Source organism: Fukomys damarensis, unplaced genomic scaffold (genome assembly GCF_012274545.1).
Source record: "Fukomys damarensis isolate Sample0158 unplaced genomic scaffold, DMR_v1.0_HiC HiC_scaffold_27, whole genome shotgun sequence".
Lineage (NCBI taxonomy): Eukaryota > Metazoa > Chordata > Mammalia > Rodentia > Bathyergidae > Fukomys > Fukomys damarensis.
Genome location: NW_022900939.1, coordinates 3763247 through 3778783, shown reverse-complemented (window position 1 = coordinate 3778783; position 15537 = coordinate 3763247). Strand labels below are relative to the sequence as shown.

The 15537-nt window shown below is 41.9% G+C and overlaps 1 protein-coding gene across 1 annotated transcript in view; it reads right to left on the bottom strand.

Moving 5' to 3' along the window:
- Positions 1-6720: 6720 nt before the first annotated feature.
- The window catches only part of LOC104851227 (olfactory receptor 998-like), a 16929-nt gene continuing 8112 nt past the window's right edge, over positions 6721-15537 (bottom strand). The window contains 2 exon segments of the mRNA XM_010608402.2: positions 6721-6949; positions 15140-15210. Of these exon segments, the coding sequence (XP_010606704.2) occupies positions 6721-6949; positions 15140-15210 (300 nt within the window).

Here is a 15537-nt window from a genome sequence, read left to right as displayed (position 1 = left end):
GTTGGCTGCTAGCTATTTTAAATAGCATAACTCCCTCTGTAGCTTTGTTTTCATACCTGCCCTCATCAGTTCAGTGGGACAGCATTACACCACCAATGTTCAAAGGAAGTCTGAAACCCAAAAGTTAAAACTGTTGTTGCAATATCTAAACTTCATAATCTGCTGATCTGGTTCCTCCACCCCACAGCTACTTGGGTTTCCACTGCCCCTGTGTTGTAACTGCCCACATTCCCAGCCGTTCTCACTCAGAAACCACCTCTCGTTGACGTGTGGATTTAACACAAGCCGGGTAATGCCAGACTTATGTAGGAAATTTCCGGTGGGAATGAAAATTGTGAGAAACACTTGTTCTCCAACCTCTCTTGTTTCCTTCTGCAGCTGTTAAAGCATAAAGCAAAGGTCAGTGTGAACATACACACAAGGATATTACATCAGTGATTTTCCAAACAAGATGAACTGGAGGCGGCGGAGTGTGAGACCCACAGAGATTTTTGCAGGCAGTTGCATAAACGAAGAATGGTAAAGGGGAAAAAACTGAACATAAAGCGGAGACAGAGTTAAAACCTGTTGCACACACCCACCAGTCCTCTTTACAAGGATTACTAGAAAATTACTAGCAGCCCACGTGTACATATATTAGGGTAAAGTGACAAGAAAACACACCAAATATTCAAGCAACATGCTACCATCCTTGACATTAACTTTGAAATCATATCTCCCAAAGTTCCTTGTAAAGAGAACGAGTGAAATATAACGCATAATATATTGAATGGTAAAGACAGATGAGATGCATAGGCACACGATATATAGGTAGATCGATAAAAAGAATTTTCTAAAGCTACATTTCATTGCTGTCCAATCACGAACTTAAAGCTGGCTGCATGCATTTTGGATTCTAAAGGTGCTCAGAAACTTTCTCTCCACCAGTTATCTCTCATCTGCAGCAACCAAACAGCCCCCTTCATCGGGAGGACTCCTGAAGAAGTAGATGCTTCTGGAATTGGTTGCAGCAGAGGAGCCGGCCCCCTGGTGATCTCTCCGTCCCCCTCAGGCTTTATCTGCCTGGTGGCTGTGTGATGCAGTGCAGTGCTTGATTAGATAGTTCTTCGGTTAGATATTAATTATAAATGCCCAACACAATACCAAAGATTTATAGAGCTGTGCTTCCCTGTTAAGAAGCATTACCATGCACTAATATAGAAAAACACTTTAAATTCATGAAAATATTGACCCTTTAAATTTTTACACACATTGACATGCTCTAAGTGTTAAAATGGTTTCTGAGGCAGCATAGGAGAGAAAGCAGGGAGCCATGGCTGCAGAGTTTACAAGAACAAAATCATCTGTCAAATATACAACTAACTGGCTGTTTACCGAAAGAGAAATAAATCTTCAGCAGAGCTATCTGGGGACTCTTCTTTCTCCATGAAATACAATCCTAAAATAAAAGAACTTTATGCTGTTTCATGAAGTAGACTTGTGCTCTGGTTTGCTCCCATTAATAGTTATTTTAACTTTTTTTAATATTGTGCTTTACTGACCTTTTTCTCGCTTTGGTAATTAAATATAGTACTTATCCTCATGCCGGCGAATAGGCACTTCCACTGGCTTTCCACTGGAGTCCAGGTTGGGCCACATTACCTTAGTGTACAAGTGCCTTCTGCTCACAGAACCCCTCTTCCCAGGGCTGGTGACACTAGGCTATTCTACTGGATTTGCGCCCCCGGGGGATGTGCTGTGAAAAGACAGAGGCTCCTCCAGCGCTGTTCCCGTGCCGGGGGACCAATCATAACGCTCGTTACCATTCCGAACTGAGGATGGGAGAGATCAGTCATCACGTACACAGATGATCCAGTTGATCTAGAAAACGTTTGGCACATGAGTCTTATTCACTAATTTGATATAAAAAGAAACCGACATGAACAATAGCCTGAAGTAAGCACTCTGAAATGGTGGCAGTTCAAGATAAAAATGATCAAGACAATGGTTACAAAAAGATCTCAAAATTCAGGCCTCAGTAGGTTGACCATTGTGACCATTCATCATGATTTCAGCAGGGCTGGGTGGAGAAGAGTAACACGTGCTTCCGGGGGACATGGGGGTGACCTTGGGCCTTCTGTGTGGTCCCAGCCCTCCCGCTCTGGCCCTGTCCCTTGCCTGGCTTCCTTCAGCCACCATGGGCTGAGTGGCTTCCACAGCCATGACGTTTCTGCCCTGAAGACCAACAACTACAGACTGAACTCTCTAAAAGTGAGACACCCTCGTTGTCTGTCATAACTAATAAAACCATCACTTTTCAATACTGTCCCATTTAGTAAACAACTGTATTGAGAGGAAAAGCTTATTGATTACCCTAAAATCACAGGATTCGTGCAGACCTTATTTCTACACCTGACCATCAGTATATTTATTCATTTAAAACATATACGACTGTTCCTAGGAGACTGGCACTGAGCTAGATGTTAGGAGAAACACAACTGTGGGACAGGTAATGTGTTAGGTGAATTTACTAATGGTTAAGAGACTGAAAAAAAAAATGGAATAGCATAGGAATGAATCCCAAGTCTATAATTCACCAGTGTGTGACCAAGAGAAGTGAATTTAAACTCTTTAAAGCTTGCTTTTCTCATCTATAAAATGAAAACAATTTGTTCTTAACATTAAGTGAGGTAACAATTATAAAGGATTTGCAACATCTCTCCATTAAAGGTGTCAAAAAACAAAAAATAATTTTAAAGTAAATTAAATTTTATATAAAAATAAATACATGTTATTAAAATGAAAATAAAGTGTATACTTAAGTAAAGCATATACACACATACAGAGCCTGCCAGAGTAAAGCTTATAACCTCATGAGGAGACAGCCAAGTAACTATATGCATTTATAATCATAAATGATGACTTTTGTGACTATTACCAGAGGGTCTCAAAGTGGTGGTCATGAGCTTCCAGACATTTATTAGTTAGGCTAACTGCTGCTTGGGTGGCCGTGGAGGTTGAAGTTGCTGCACATGCATCTTCAATTTTTCCTGTAAGGACCGGCAGGGCAGCGGTTTTTGGTGACACACTGCATCCCCTAGGGTCCCTCACAAGAGGGTAACAGCATCCATCAAAACAGTATACAATGTTGCTTTCCCTGAAGTGTGTATATATTTTTGGTGGACTCTGTATTATTGAATACCTCTAAAAGATTTCATGTGAGTTATATCTAGCAATGTTTTTCATGTCAGAAATAAACCTAAATGAGATAATGATAATAAACCCATTACATGTTAATGTAAATAAAAGGATAATAAATTGTATAACTCTATGTCCAAACCAAAAACATATAGTGACCAGAGTGGTATGGTTTTATAAGTTTGTAATTTTTAAAATATCTGGCTTAATACATGGCAGTTGAAATCCTCACAATATGCTGGTGCATTCAGTTCATTGAGATTGTTTGGGTTCACATAAATAAAGAAAATTCACCCTGAAAAAGACAAACAGAAAAAGGAGAGAATATATGAATGATCTTTTCAGAGAATTGAAATGTTTTTCCTTCATAAACCAGCTCTCAAAAAATAGTAGGCAAAAATATGTGTACAATATACAGCTAATTTCAGTAAAGTCAGTTTGATCATAGAGGCCCTTGGAAGATGCCGTGAAAAATCACAGCTTTCCCTTTGTTGTACTCTAAATCACTGCAATGCACAACTCCTTCTGTGAGCCCATAGGATGTTGCTTAGACCAAACGTGAGATCCTCACCTACCTCAATGTGGCTGTCTGCAGCGCAGTAGTGATTACCCACGTTTCCTGTAAATTTTAGAAAGGAGTAGCCATAAAATCATCAGAGCTGAGATATAGCACTGCTACAACATGGCAGAGAATATCTCCCAGCTGTGGTAACTGAGGGGTAGAACTGGTTACGCATACGTTGTGCTAAGGCATACAGCTAACGATCTACCGAGATAGGCAAGATTCAAACCCAGATCTTCCCAACTCCACAACATATTTTCTCAACTGCCACACTGAATTCCAATCCATCCAGCATACGCAGTATTAGGTCAGCCCCTGGGACATGAGCTCTATCCTCAAGGAATAATAATCTGACAGGAAAATCAATAACTATGATCAAAAAGCTGCAGAGAGAATATGACCAGGGACAAAACCCCTTCCATCCTTCGTGAGAATCTGTGTCTTTTGTCTGTTGACCGCACAGTACAGCTATGAACCAAGTACACGTGCCTAAAGGTCACGTTTCTAGATGTCTAGAGTCCACACGCTGTTCTCCCGCCGCTCCCACCTGACGTTAGTGGCAGGAAGACGCTCTCGGAGTTCATGGGTGAGCATCCGAATTAAGAGCAATTATTTTTAGAAATAGAAATAACCCAGAAATATTCATTGAAAAATGAGTAGGAATAATTCATCTGGTCACGTGCTTATACACAAAGATACAGCAGAAAACACAGTAGACACAGCCTTGCACTTGGGCTGATATTCCTTTAGTTGTCATAGCGACGAGGTAAAGCGATTTCCTGGAGCCGCTGGACAGCGACAGCGCTTTACCCGTCACTGGCAGACCCAGTACAGTCAAAGCTCCTTGCGATACACTCTGTAGGCCTCACGCGGCTCCAGCGCTTTCCCTTCGATCCTCGTCCTTTTCCAAAACCCTGCACCGTTTCTGCGCCTCTACTTAAACAGGGCTCTTGAATTTGGGCCCAGAGATCACCAGGAAAAATGTCGTTGGGATTCGAGGAATCCCAGGTCCCCCGCAGAAGGCGCCTAGGAAATCTCATTCGTGTGCCAGCTGCCCACGAGCTTCTCAGCGTGCAGGGTTCAGAGCCGCCACGCAACAGGGCTCAGATTTCCACCGCCCGAAGAAAAGGCATCCAGAGTGAGGTTAAAACTCTCCGAAGCGAACGGTGCCGAAATCATCTGAGTCACACTGGGGAAATTAAATAAATTTCCATCCCGTGGTCTCAGAATTCTGATCTTCTAGACTTCACTAATTAAAGCGTTGGCAGATGGACAATAACTCTTTATTATTTTATAATCTAAACAAAGTCTCCAGAGGAAACCTTGTTAAAATAATATGAAAGTATTCCAAAAAGGAGGAAGCAAGACTATACTGATTTTTAATTGTAGACGTTCCGAGGGAAAAGGGGAGACAAGTTCTCAAGAAGAATTATTCCTTCTCTTATAAAAATGTTCAAATCAGAAGAGTGACTGTGGATCGCAAGTGCAAAGCACAACACCACTGAAAGGAAAGATTGTGTCGGACAAATGGACGCACTCTCGTTGTGTTTACCTTCTACCCAGTGGCCCGCATCAGTGAGATGTTGATCAAGCCACATTGTACCTTAGCACACACAGGAAAACTGCATTTCCCGGATGCTCGGTGGCTAAAGCCCGGTCCATGTGGTCACTTTCCGGCCAGTGAACGTGGACAGAGGCCCAGGACGCCACTGCTCTCCCTGGCCACAGAACCTCACACCCCATTATGTACTCCCCCGCTTCTATCAGCTGCCAAACTTGGGTGCCATGGTGATAGTGGCAGCACCAAAGATAGAAGCCACGTGGATTTGAGTTTCCGCGCACTGGAGAGACAAAACCTGTCAAGAGCTTGTACGAAACCTAGCCTAACCTACCCCTAGCAAAACAGATGGACTCACTAGCTGTCATATATGGAAACCTCACTGTGACAGGCCTCGTGATTGTCAGCGTAAAACTCAAACTGAAACAGACCCTGCAAGATAACTTAGTAATGGAAAAGCATAATGAAAGCAAGTTATTATAATAAAATATGTCTGACAGGTAAATGCAAGGGAAAAGAATCTGTTCAAAGTGTTGCCTTTTTGTATTTCCCATTCAGTTTGGTTGTAAACCTAAAACTCTCTTAAGGAGAGAGAGAAAGGTCGGGGAGGAGCAGGGCAAGTAAGCAGGGCTTTCGCTTTTAAATTTTTGGTCGGCACGTGTCGGCCGTTCTGACCCCATTCCCTGTGTGAAGTTGGCAGAGACACCACAGGTCTCAGTTCTCTTGAAGCCCTCTCTCCCTGCTCCTTTCCCCCATCTGTCATCTCTCAGTGCATTTGACAAAGATCCCTCTCCCTGCTTCCTGTCACCTCTCTTTTATTTTGCTCTTCCTTCTATTTTGGATTTCAGGAGAAACCATTCGATGTTTAAGCTTGTGTGTCTGGTTTATTTCACCAAAAATAAAGGTCTCAAGGCTCATCCGTGGTCCTACAAAGGACTCGAGGTTACCCTTCTTTACAGAGGACGTAAAGCACTGTGTTGTGTGTAAATACCACGTTTTTGTTTGTGCAGAAGATGGCTTTTAAACAGAGAGAGGGAGGTGAAACGTGAATCGGAAGGGGCTGCATACTAAGGAGAAGGGTGAAGAAGGTATTTGTTACTGATCCCCAGACGGTTCACTGTGTTTTGGCTTTTCAGTCCCAGGCACACGGTATTACCTTTGCAATAAAATTAAAGAGGCATTTAGGGCCAGGGATGTAGCTCAGTGTCCTGGCGCTTGCCTGGCAAGTGCAAGGTCCTGAGTGCAAGGTCCTGAGTTTGATCCCCGCTACAGCAAAACAAAAAAAAGAAGAATTGATTCTGCCAGTGTGTGTAAATATATGCATTACACTCAATGTGTTATTATGAACCATAGATGCTAAATGTTTATATGCATCCTGCCAAAGAACACCTTCCAGCTCCGCCTGGGCCGGGAAGGTCCTTTCTCAGGGAACTCTCGCCACCTTGCGGCGAGTGGAAGCAGCGCCCAGGCTCAGCCGGTCTGCACTGCGCAGGGGCCTGGCTCCGCCACCAGGGCCGGATCTTGCTGCTCTAATCCTCTGCGGGATCCGCAGCCCCTGAAGTACCCGTAGCCGAGAATCTCCACTCTGTAGCACTTTCTCCGTGGTGAAATCCACGTACATTTGTAACTGTGCTCTTCTCTCTTGTCCCGGACTGAAAGCCCCACGCACAGCAGCTGACGATGCGGCCCTTGATGACCTGCGCGCTGAGTTCGGTAAGCAAGGAAGTAATCAATACATGAATACCAACTCCAAGGCACAAAGTATTTCGGAATTTAAAGAAGCAAATCACTGAACTACGTTCCAGGATCTTCCCATCCGTCTTAGTGTAACACTAGGAAAGTATTAATGCGCAGCCTTGCTAACAGATAAAAGTTCTCCGGGAGAAAGCACAAGAACTCCTGGCGCTTGCTGTGGGACGGGGAGGCCAGAGAGTTGGGCTGTGGCCATATCTAGGTTCTCTCCCAGTACGCGTTTGCTTACCTTATCGGAACATGTATTATGAACATATACTATTTTTGAGTGCAAAAGCGTAGCACCAAACAACGTTAAGAGGCAAGCGTTGCCAAGTAGAGGCAACAAATTACTTGTTTGTGTGATTTGTAAAAAAGAGAAGAAAATGAACTTCCTCATGCCTTTCTATTGCAGCCTTCACATTTTAATTTTTAAATGACCTCTATTTTACTTTTTACAACTGACAGATAACATTTTATGTTGTTAGGACAAGAGATTTTTAATATATATATCTATATATATCTATATATATATAGATATATATATATATGATTAAATTAGCTAATTAATAAATGCACCACCTCATTAAGTTATCACTTTTGTGGCAATAACGTATAACAATCTACTTACATTTCTTATCAATACAACAGTCATTTTGTTGCATAATGGATCTCTCACAGTTCTTGCTTCTACCTGTCATTATGAGTAATTAACTAGCATAGCCTCACCCCTTTCACCATGTCAGCCTCTGACAGATTCCAGTCCGATCTCTCCATCTAGGACACTGATATTTGAGGCTCCAGAACAGAGGAAGATCTTGCAGTACTTACTTTCACTCAACTTGATGATTTCATGGAGTACAGTTCCACCAGGTTCACTCACCTGAGTGCAAGTGTCAGGATTTCATTCTTTTTGTGGCTGAATAGTACCCCATTGTACTCCAGCACATTTTGTTTATCCTTTCATCCACTGACAGACTCTTACATTGATTCTATATCTTTTTTTTTTTTCCTGCAATACCGGGGATTGAACCCAGGACCTCAGGACGTTGCATTTGTGGAGCAGGTGCAGTGCCACTGAGCTAAATCCCCAGCCCGATTCTACATCTTGACTATTGGAATCAATGCAGCAACAACCAAGAGTACAAACTTCTTTGCAACATACAGCTTTTCTTGGCTTTAGATGTACACCTGTCAGTGTAATCACTGGATTATATGGTAATTCCACTTTATTTTATTTAGCCTGTTTATTTCATTTTATTATTTTATTTTGCAGTGCTGGATATCCAGGGCCTCGCCCTTGCATGGAAAGCTCTAATTTTAAATTCTTGAGCACACTCCTTCTGTCTCCATGATGGCAGTGCCAATTTGCATCCACATCAACAGTGGGAGGGGGTCTCTTTCTTGCACATCCTTCTCAACACTTCTTTTGTGCCATCTTTTTGATAGTAGCTATCCTAACTAGAGTAAAGTAACGTTTTACTGTGGTTATAGTTTGCATTCTCCTGTTGTGCAGTGATACTGAGAATTCTTTCACATACTTGTTGGCAATCTGTATGTATTCTCTTGCCAAAATGTCTATTCAGGACTTTTCCCCATTTTTAAATCAGGTTATTTATTTGCTTTGGGGTTTTGTTTGTCTGTTTCCTATTGAGTTATTTGTGTTCCTTGTACAAGAACAGCCACTTTCACTACTTCTATTTGGCACAGTACTAGAAGTGATAGCCAGAGCAATTGGGCAAGAAAAGGGTGAGGGTGTCCACATTAGGAAGGAGGAACTTAATAGCTCCTGCTTGCAGACAAGATGATCTTACATGTGGAAAATTCCAAATTGTCCACCAAAAAAGCAGAACTAATCAACGAATTCTGTGTATTTTAAAGACACAAAATCAACATTTGAAAATCAGTAGCTCAGCGGTTTGGTGGCCTGCCTTGCAAGCACAAGGACCCGAGTTCAATCCCCGATACCAAAAAAAAAAAAAAAAAAAAAAAAACAAAATCAGTAGCATTTCTATAGATGAAACAAACCAATGGAAACAGAAATCAAGAAAATAATCCACTTACAGTAGCTTCAAAAAACAAACACTACATAGAAATAAATGTATTCAGAGAGGTGAAAGATCTTTATATTGTAAAGTATAAAATATTGATAAAATAAAGTGAAGATGATGCAAGTAAGTAGAATCATATCCATAATAGTGTAGTGGAAAAATTAATATTGTTACAATGTCTGTGCTGGTCAAAGCATCTATAGACTCAATGCAATCCTTATTAAATTACTAATGGCATACTTCCCAGGACAGAAAAAAATTGAAATTTGTATAAAATAGCAAAAGGCATCACTTAGTCAAAACAATCTTGACCAAGAGCAGAGCAGAAAGTATCACACTACTTCAGGTTGGAATATATTATAAAGCTATAGTAACCAAAGTAGTGTGGTATTGGCATTAATAAACAGACATAAACATCAATGGGGAAAAATAAAGAGCCCAGAAATAAACACAGCCTACTGGTTTCCAAGAACATATAGTGTGAAGCACAAATGAAGAATAAAATTGATCTGTATCTCCCACTATTTACAAAATTCAACTTAAAATGAAGATTTAACTCAAAATCTCAAAACTATGAAACTAGTAGAAGAAAATTTAACTGAAATGCTTTATACCATTGGCATCAATATGGATTTGGGGGTTTTTTGTTGTTTTGTTTTGTTTTGTTTTGTTTTTAGTTACCACCTCAAAAGCACAAGTAACAGGGGCTGGGGATTTAGCTCAGTGGTTCCAGTGCCTGCCTTGCAAACACAAGGACCCAAGTTTGATCCCCAGTAGCAAAAAAAAAAAGAGCGCAAGCAGCAAAAACTGAAATTAAGTAGACCAAGATTAAGGGCTTCTACAAAGAAAAGGAAACAGCACAGTGAAGAGACAACAAAATACTTCACACTGAACATTTGACAAGCGGTAGCATCGTCACATTTTAATCTCAACACTATATCTAGTCATCTGGCCAGCATTTCCTCATTTCAAAGCCTCCCTCAAAGTTAAATAAAATATTTGGTCTCTGATATGTGTACACACACAGAGTCTCCACATATACATAGGTAAATATGTATGTAGCTGTTTACTTTGTATGTAGTTGCATGTGCAAGATCACATACAAATGCATAGATTGGCACAGCTAACATTCATTCAGTTTACATTCAGTATTTCTCAAAGGAAAGATCCAGGTAAACTTAAAAATAAAATGAGCTATCAAAGAGGAGAAAGCAGAGGAAATAGGAGACCCAGCTGGGAGTCAAAGCTATTCTGCTGCATACTGGCATCATCCAAAATTTCCAGAAAGTACTGGCTCCCATTTTTTTAAAAAAATCCCATTACCCCACAAAGACTTCAAAAATTTCACAAGAACATAATTGTTTCATTGTCCTTATTTTACAGTGGTAGTTCCTTTGGGAAAATCATAAATGAATCATAAAATAGTGGATTTTTCCCCTTTCAATGACAGTTACTTGAGCTTTACTTCCTTAATTTACTTTTTCCTCCTTTTTGATACCTTTCCTTCCTCTCTATTTAAGGCGGTATCATGTTACTCTATAAAAAATCATTGCCCTAAGTAGCAGGACCAGGCTCTAACCCAGTTTATGTTTCTAACTGTGTGAACTTGAACCAATTAATCCTCCTTCCCTTGTTTCTGGTCGCCTTGCTTAACAAAGAGGGAGTTCAGTCCCGATCACAGGTGGGGGATTTTCTGTTCTCCACACTCCTGTGACTCAAAAAAGACTCTGGAGCCCCGCAAACAGTGTTGGACTCTTCAGAGAAATCATTATAGCAAGATGGTAACTGAAAGTATCCACATCAGTGTATGACCCAGGCTCCAAGGCCCAACAGTTGCTACAGATCTTCCTCTAATGAGATGCCCTGGGTACCATTAAGACCATTGAGTGTGGAGAGACTGCCAGCCCCCAAAGATGGATGATGTGGTGGAACCTAAACAAGCTTCAGAGGGACTAATTAATCAGGGCAATTTTAAATAAGAAAACTTCCTAGTTGATAATTGTGTTCAGCTCCAGAAGTTATCTCCGGGGACCTGGCAAGCCAAACAGCATAGAGCGCCCAGAGCTAAGGACAGAGGAGGAGGCCTTTGCAAACTGAGGAATTCGGTGCTGCTGTGCTGTCTTCTTGGGTTTGACCTCTCACCTTACAAAATAAAACACAACAAATGGACTCCAGTTTAGCAAAGTTCAGCAAACCCAGGAGATCAAATCAACTTGTGAAAATAGAAAGCCTGGGAAAGGCTACAGTGAAAACCCTCCTTCTAGGCGAGATCCTAGGCCTTTCAGGGGACTCCTCTAGGTTAGAACACGAGCTCTTGATCTTGAACAAGTTATGTAAAACTCTTGAGTTTCCTTTGCACCGAAAGTAAAAAGAGGCGCAGAGCGTTCCGTGCGTGTCGCACGTGTCTGGAACACAGTGAGAAGGGGCAGCGGGCGCTCAGCCTCGGTACTGTTCCGCCATCACCTCAGCTCCTACCCGGTCCCCATGTGTCTCCTCTCTCTGTCCCAGGATACCTTACCAGGTCCCTCCTTGGTCTCTTCCTCCAGAAAGACGTAAAGCCCCCAACTCCTCACACAACTGACTCTGTTGTCTTCCCCGTTCCTATCCCCACCCTTCCATTCCCGCTCCTGTGTCCCCTGCTGCTCCCTCCCTCGCCCTCCTCCTGACCGCTAGGTGTCCAGTCCTCCTTCGCCGCCAATCCCAAGGCCCGAAGCTTCTGCCAGGAATCGACTGAGTGCCCTGACTCAAGGTGAAGCCCCCGCCCAAACGCCTTCCTTCCCCCCTTCCTTCCTTCCTTCCTTCCTTCCTTCCTTAATTCCATCCTGCCCTGAGCATCTGCAAACCTAGTTCTTCCTCCTCATGGCCTCAATTTTCTCCTACATTTCCATCCTTTGTGCATTAGCTGTGCTGTATCTGTCTGGCTGCTTTCATTCATAGTCATAATCAGCACTGCCAAAGCTGTCCATTATCCTGACTGTAATACGCAACTGCCGTTCCTGGCTCCCAGAAATTACTATTCTATTTTACAGATGGAACACGCGTCCCTCCTAGAGGAGCAGGAAGCCTTCTGAAGATGTGGGGCAAGTTGGTCACAAAGCTGAGAGTAAGAGGATCTTCCCAGTGTAAGGTCTTCTCTACCTACACAGGAGTTGAGGTCATCCATGGTTCTCATGCCACAGCTACGTGTTGGCCAAATTGTTAGTCGCATACCAATGTACTAAAGTATGTAGCATTTATAGATGCAACTTCTCCCCCGCTCAGCTCCCTGCCCCAAGACTTCCCCTCCCTTCATTCATCTTTCCCAGCAGGGTTCACAGGCTCAGAAACAGAGAGAGCAAAATCCATAGCACAAGAATTGTAGCCTTAGGACTGCACAGGTCAGCATGGGAGGAGCAGCAGCCCTTGCACCCTTGAGGGCACTGCAGTGCCGATCAAATATTTCTCTTGTAAGCAACGGCGAGGCGGCCTTAAATCAACAGCACTTCTGACCGCTGGGGACAAGTAAGTAAGGTAAGCAAGCTTCTAAAATCCCAGTCTCAAGTTCAAATGAATAAAAGGAGATTTATGCCACCTGAAAAAGACAAGAGAAAACCTGATAGACTTCTGAGGGGACTTCTACAGTAATTTCCAGTAAATATGTTAAAGAACATAGTCATTTTAGAAAGCTTAGAATGCTTTTAAATGTCATGTGCCTTTGTCTCTCACTAATGTAACTACTGAGTGATGTGATTTATTTTTACCTGTGGTTTGGTTTTGTTGTTTGCCTTTATTTTTTTTTTTAATTAACCTTATCGGTCGGTACATTTTATGTCTTTGTTTTTTGTTTTGGTCTTCCTGTGTCGAGATTTTTAAAACACGTATATAACATTTTATTTTTAATGTTTCATTTGACAAGGGAATATGGAAGGTATTCATGGTTTTACAAAAACTCGCTGAAGAGTAGAAGTAGCTGAGTTATATTTTTGGCTAAGAACATGATGCTACAACTTGACTCTTTTCTTAGAAAAGAAAATCATGGTTTCTTGCTTCAACAAGCAAGATATTAATGAGTACCAGGGATGTTGGAGATTGTAAGACATTTGGGAGAATCAGTGATGAAAATAATTAAGGTTTTTCATGTTTATAGTCTGAAAACTTCATCTCCTTCAAGAAATGAGCTACAAGTGCTCAATGCATTAGGCATCCCATGTTTACAGGTGGAATTAAAAGAACCACAAGGGCCACTGTAAGGCCCTGGGTTTGAGCCAGGAGTTTTGCACACACCTGTAATCCTAGTACTTGGGAGGCTGAGGCAGGAAGATTCCCATGAGTTCAAGGTCTACACAGAGAGTTGAAGGTCAGCCTGAACTACATAGCAGGACCCTGTCTTAAAAACAAACACAAGGCCCAGGGTTTGACCTTCAGCATTATACAAAAAAAAAAAAAAATCACAACACTTAAGTAGTGGATTTAGTTTAGGACTTAAGTGACCAATTCCAAAATCCCCAGAGCTCCTTGCTGTCCCCCAGAGCTGCCTCCACTTCCCTTTAGTGCGGCTCACAAACCTACAACAAAGCCAGTATTGGAAAGTTTTGCAAAATTAGCACGAGGTCCTAATTCCGCACATTTGCTCATTGTACTGGAAGATTATACTGCTGATTATGAAGCAGCAGCAGCAGCATGTGCTTATGGTTCGTGAAGTGATTCTGCACAGCTAATTCAGTCTCCACACACATCAGACAGGCAGGCTGCCTGCTAACATCGCCCCCAGCACAGACTTGGCTGACACAGCAGGACTGAAGTCACTGGAGAACCCCTGGGATCTGCTACCTGTCAGTTCAGTCGATGCGGGAGTAGCCAAGCAACACGATCAGCGCCTGGAATGTAGAAGCTCAGTAATTAGGTGTTAGATGAACGTATGCAGCCTTTCAGCTTTGATTCTGTACGCCCTTTAGTGATATCACGGTGCCTTTCTCAATTTCGAATGTAACTGTATTGTGTACCTAAAATGTATCAATAAAAGAATTTAAGGGAAAAAAGAAAATATATCAAGAAAATTCCCAAAATTAAAAGTAGAGTGCAAAAGATCAAACATGCTAAATAAAATACTTTCTAAATAAGTAAATGTTAGAGCAAGGAGGGACTGGTACAAAAATCACTGGAAAAAATCATTTCTCAATAAGAATATACATGGTAATAAAGGGGGAAAAGGGGCTTAAACAGAGAAGCGTTTAATTCGATATCTGTGCCCGCCATCACTTTCCATGTTGCTTCAAGAAGATCACTGCACTATCACAGACTTCGGCTTTTCTTCTCTCTCTTAGAGTTACCTAAAAATAAAATTATCTCTACAGGGCTTACACATCATCTGTCATGTACGACAACGACAATACCCCGTCCTTAAAGTGTCCCAAGACCTCGAGGGATAATAACATTCTGTAAGCACCGTTGCTATTCATGTGTAAGTATTCCCTCATGATGAGGAAAAGTATGCGTTAGATATCTGAAAATTAAAGTGGGAGTTTCAAAATGAAGTAAAAAAATAAAAATAGGAATAAAAAATCAAATATTTGCCAAATATCCTAATCCGGGAGCAACATGGAAAAATGAAATTAATAACCAAAAAGAAAAACACAGCAACTTTCGTTCATTTTTATTCATTTAGAAAGTAGCAAAGGACACACTAGAAAAGCAGTCACAGCTCGTGGAACAGTTTTGCTACTGGTTATTCTTTTGGTGACGTAAGGGATGTGGGAACGTTTGAGGACCCAAAACTCTGAACTGTGTGTTTTTAAACCGTGCCACAGCAGGGTCATTTCCCCTTTGTAACTCATCTTCATGATACAAAAGCTACCTCTGCCTCTGTTCAGGTAGATGAGTGAATTTAAATTTCTCTGTGTCCCAAACTGTAGAGAATCTGGTGAAAATGCTGGTCCTTTACCATAGACTAAACGTGCATAGGAACAAAGAACCCAAAATGTGTGTATGACTTCACCGTATACAAAATTTATTCTTAGACTTTGAAAGTTTGGGTCCACGTGTCCCCCGCCCCCGCATAAGTTTTAAAAATGCTTCTGTTACCAAAGGATCCGGACAATTTTCTTGTGTTTGGCAATCTCGTGCTGCCATCTAGTGGCAATGTCCAAAGACACCTGACGGAGAAGGTTTGAGCCACAAGGGCGCAGGTAGGATAAACCTTCTAAACATGAGGCCGAGGCCACCCTTCCTCGTACCCACAGCAACGACCAAAAGCTTAACTGTTGTATCCGTTTCTAAGTTTCTTCACTCTGCGCCTTGGTTCCTCCCTCCCTACTCTCACACATGCACACCGTATCTGGTACTAAAGGTATTAAAATGAATGTTTAAACGGACTTCGCACAAATTGTTTCTCCAGCTGGCAAAGGGAAGTGCGATAGCAGCATCTCTCCCTCTCTCTCCCTCTCCCTCTCCCTCTCTCTCTCTCTCTCTCTCTCTCCCTC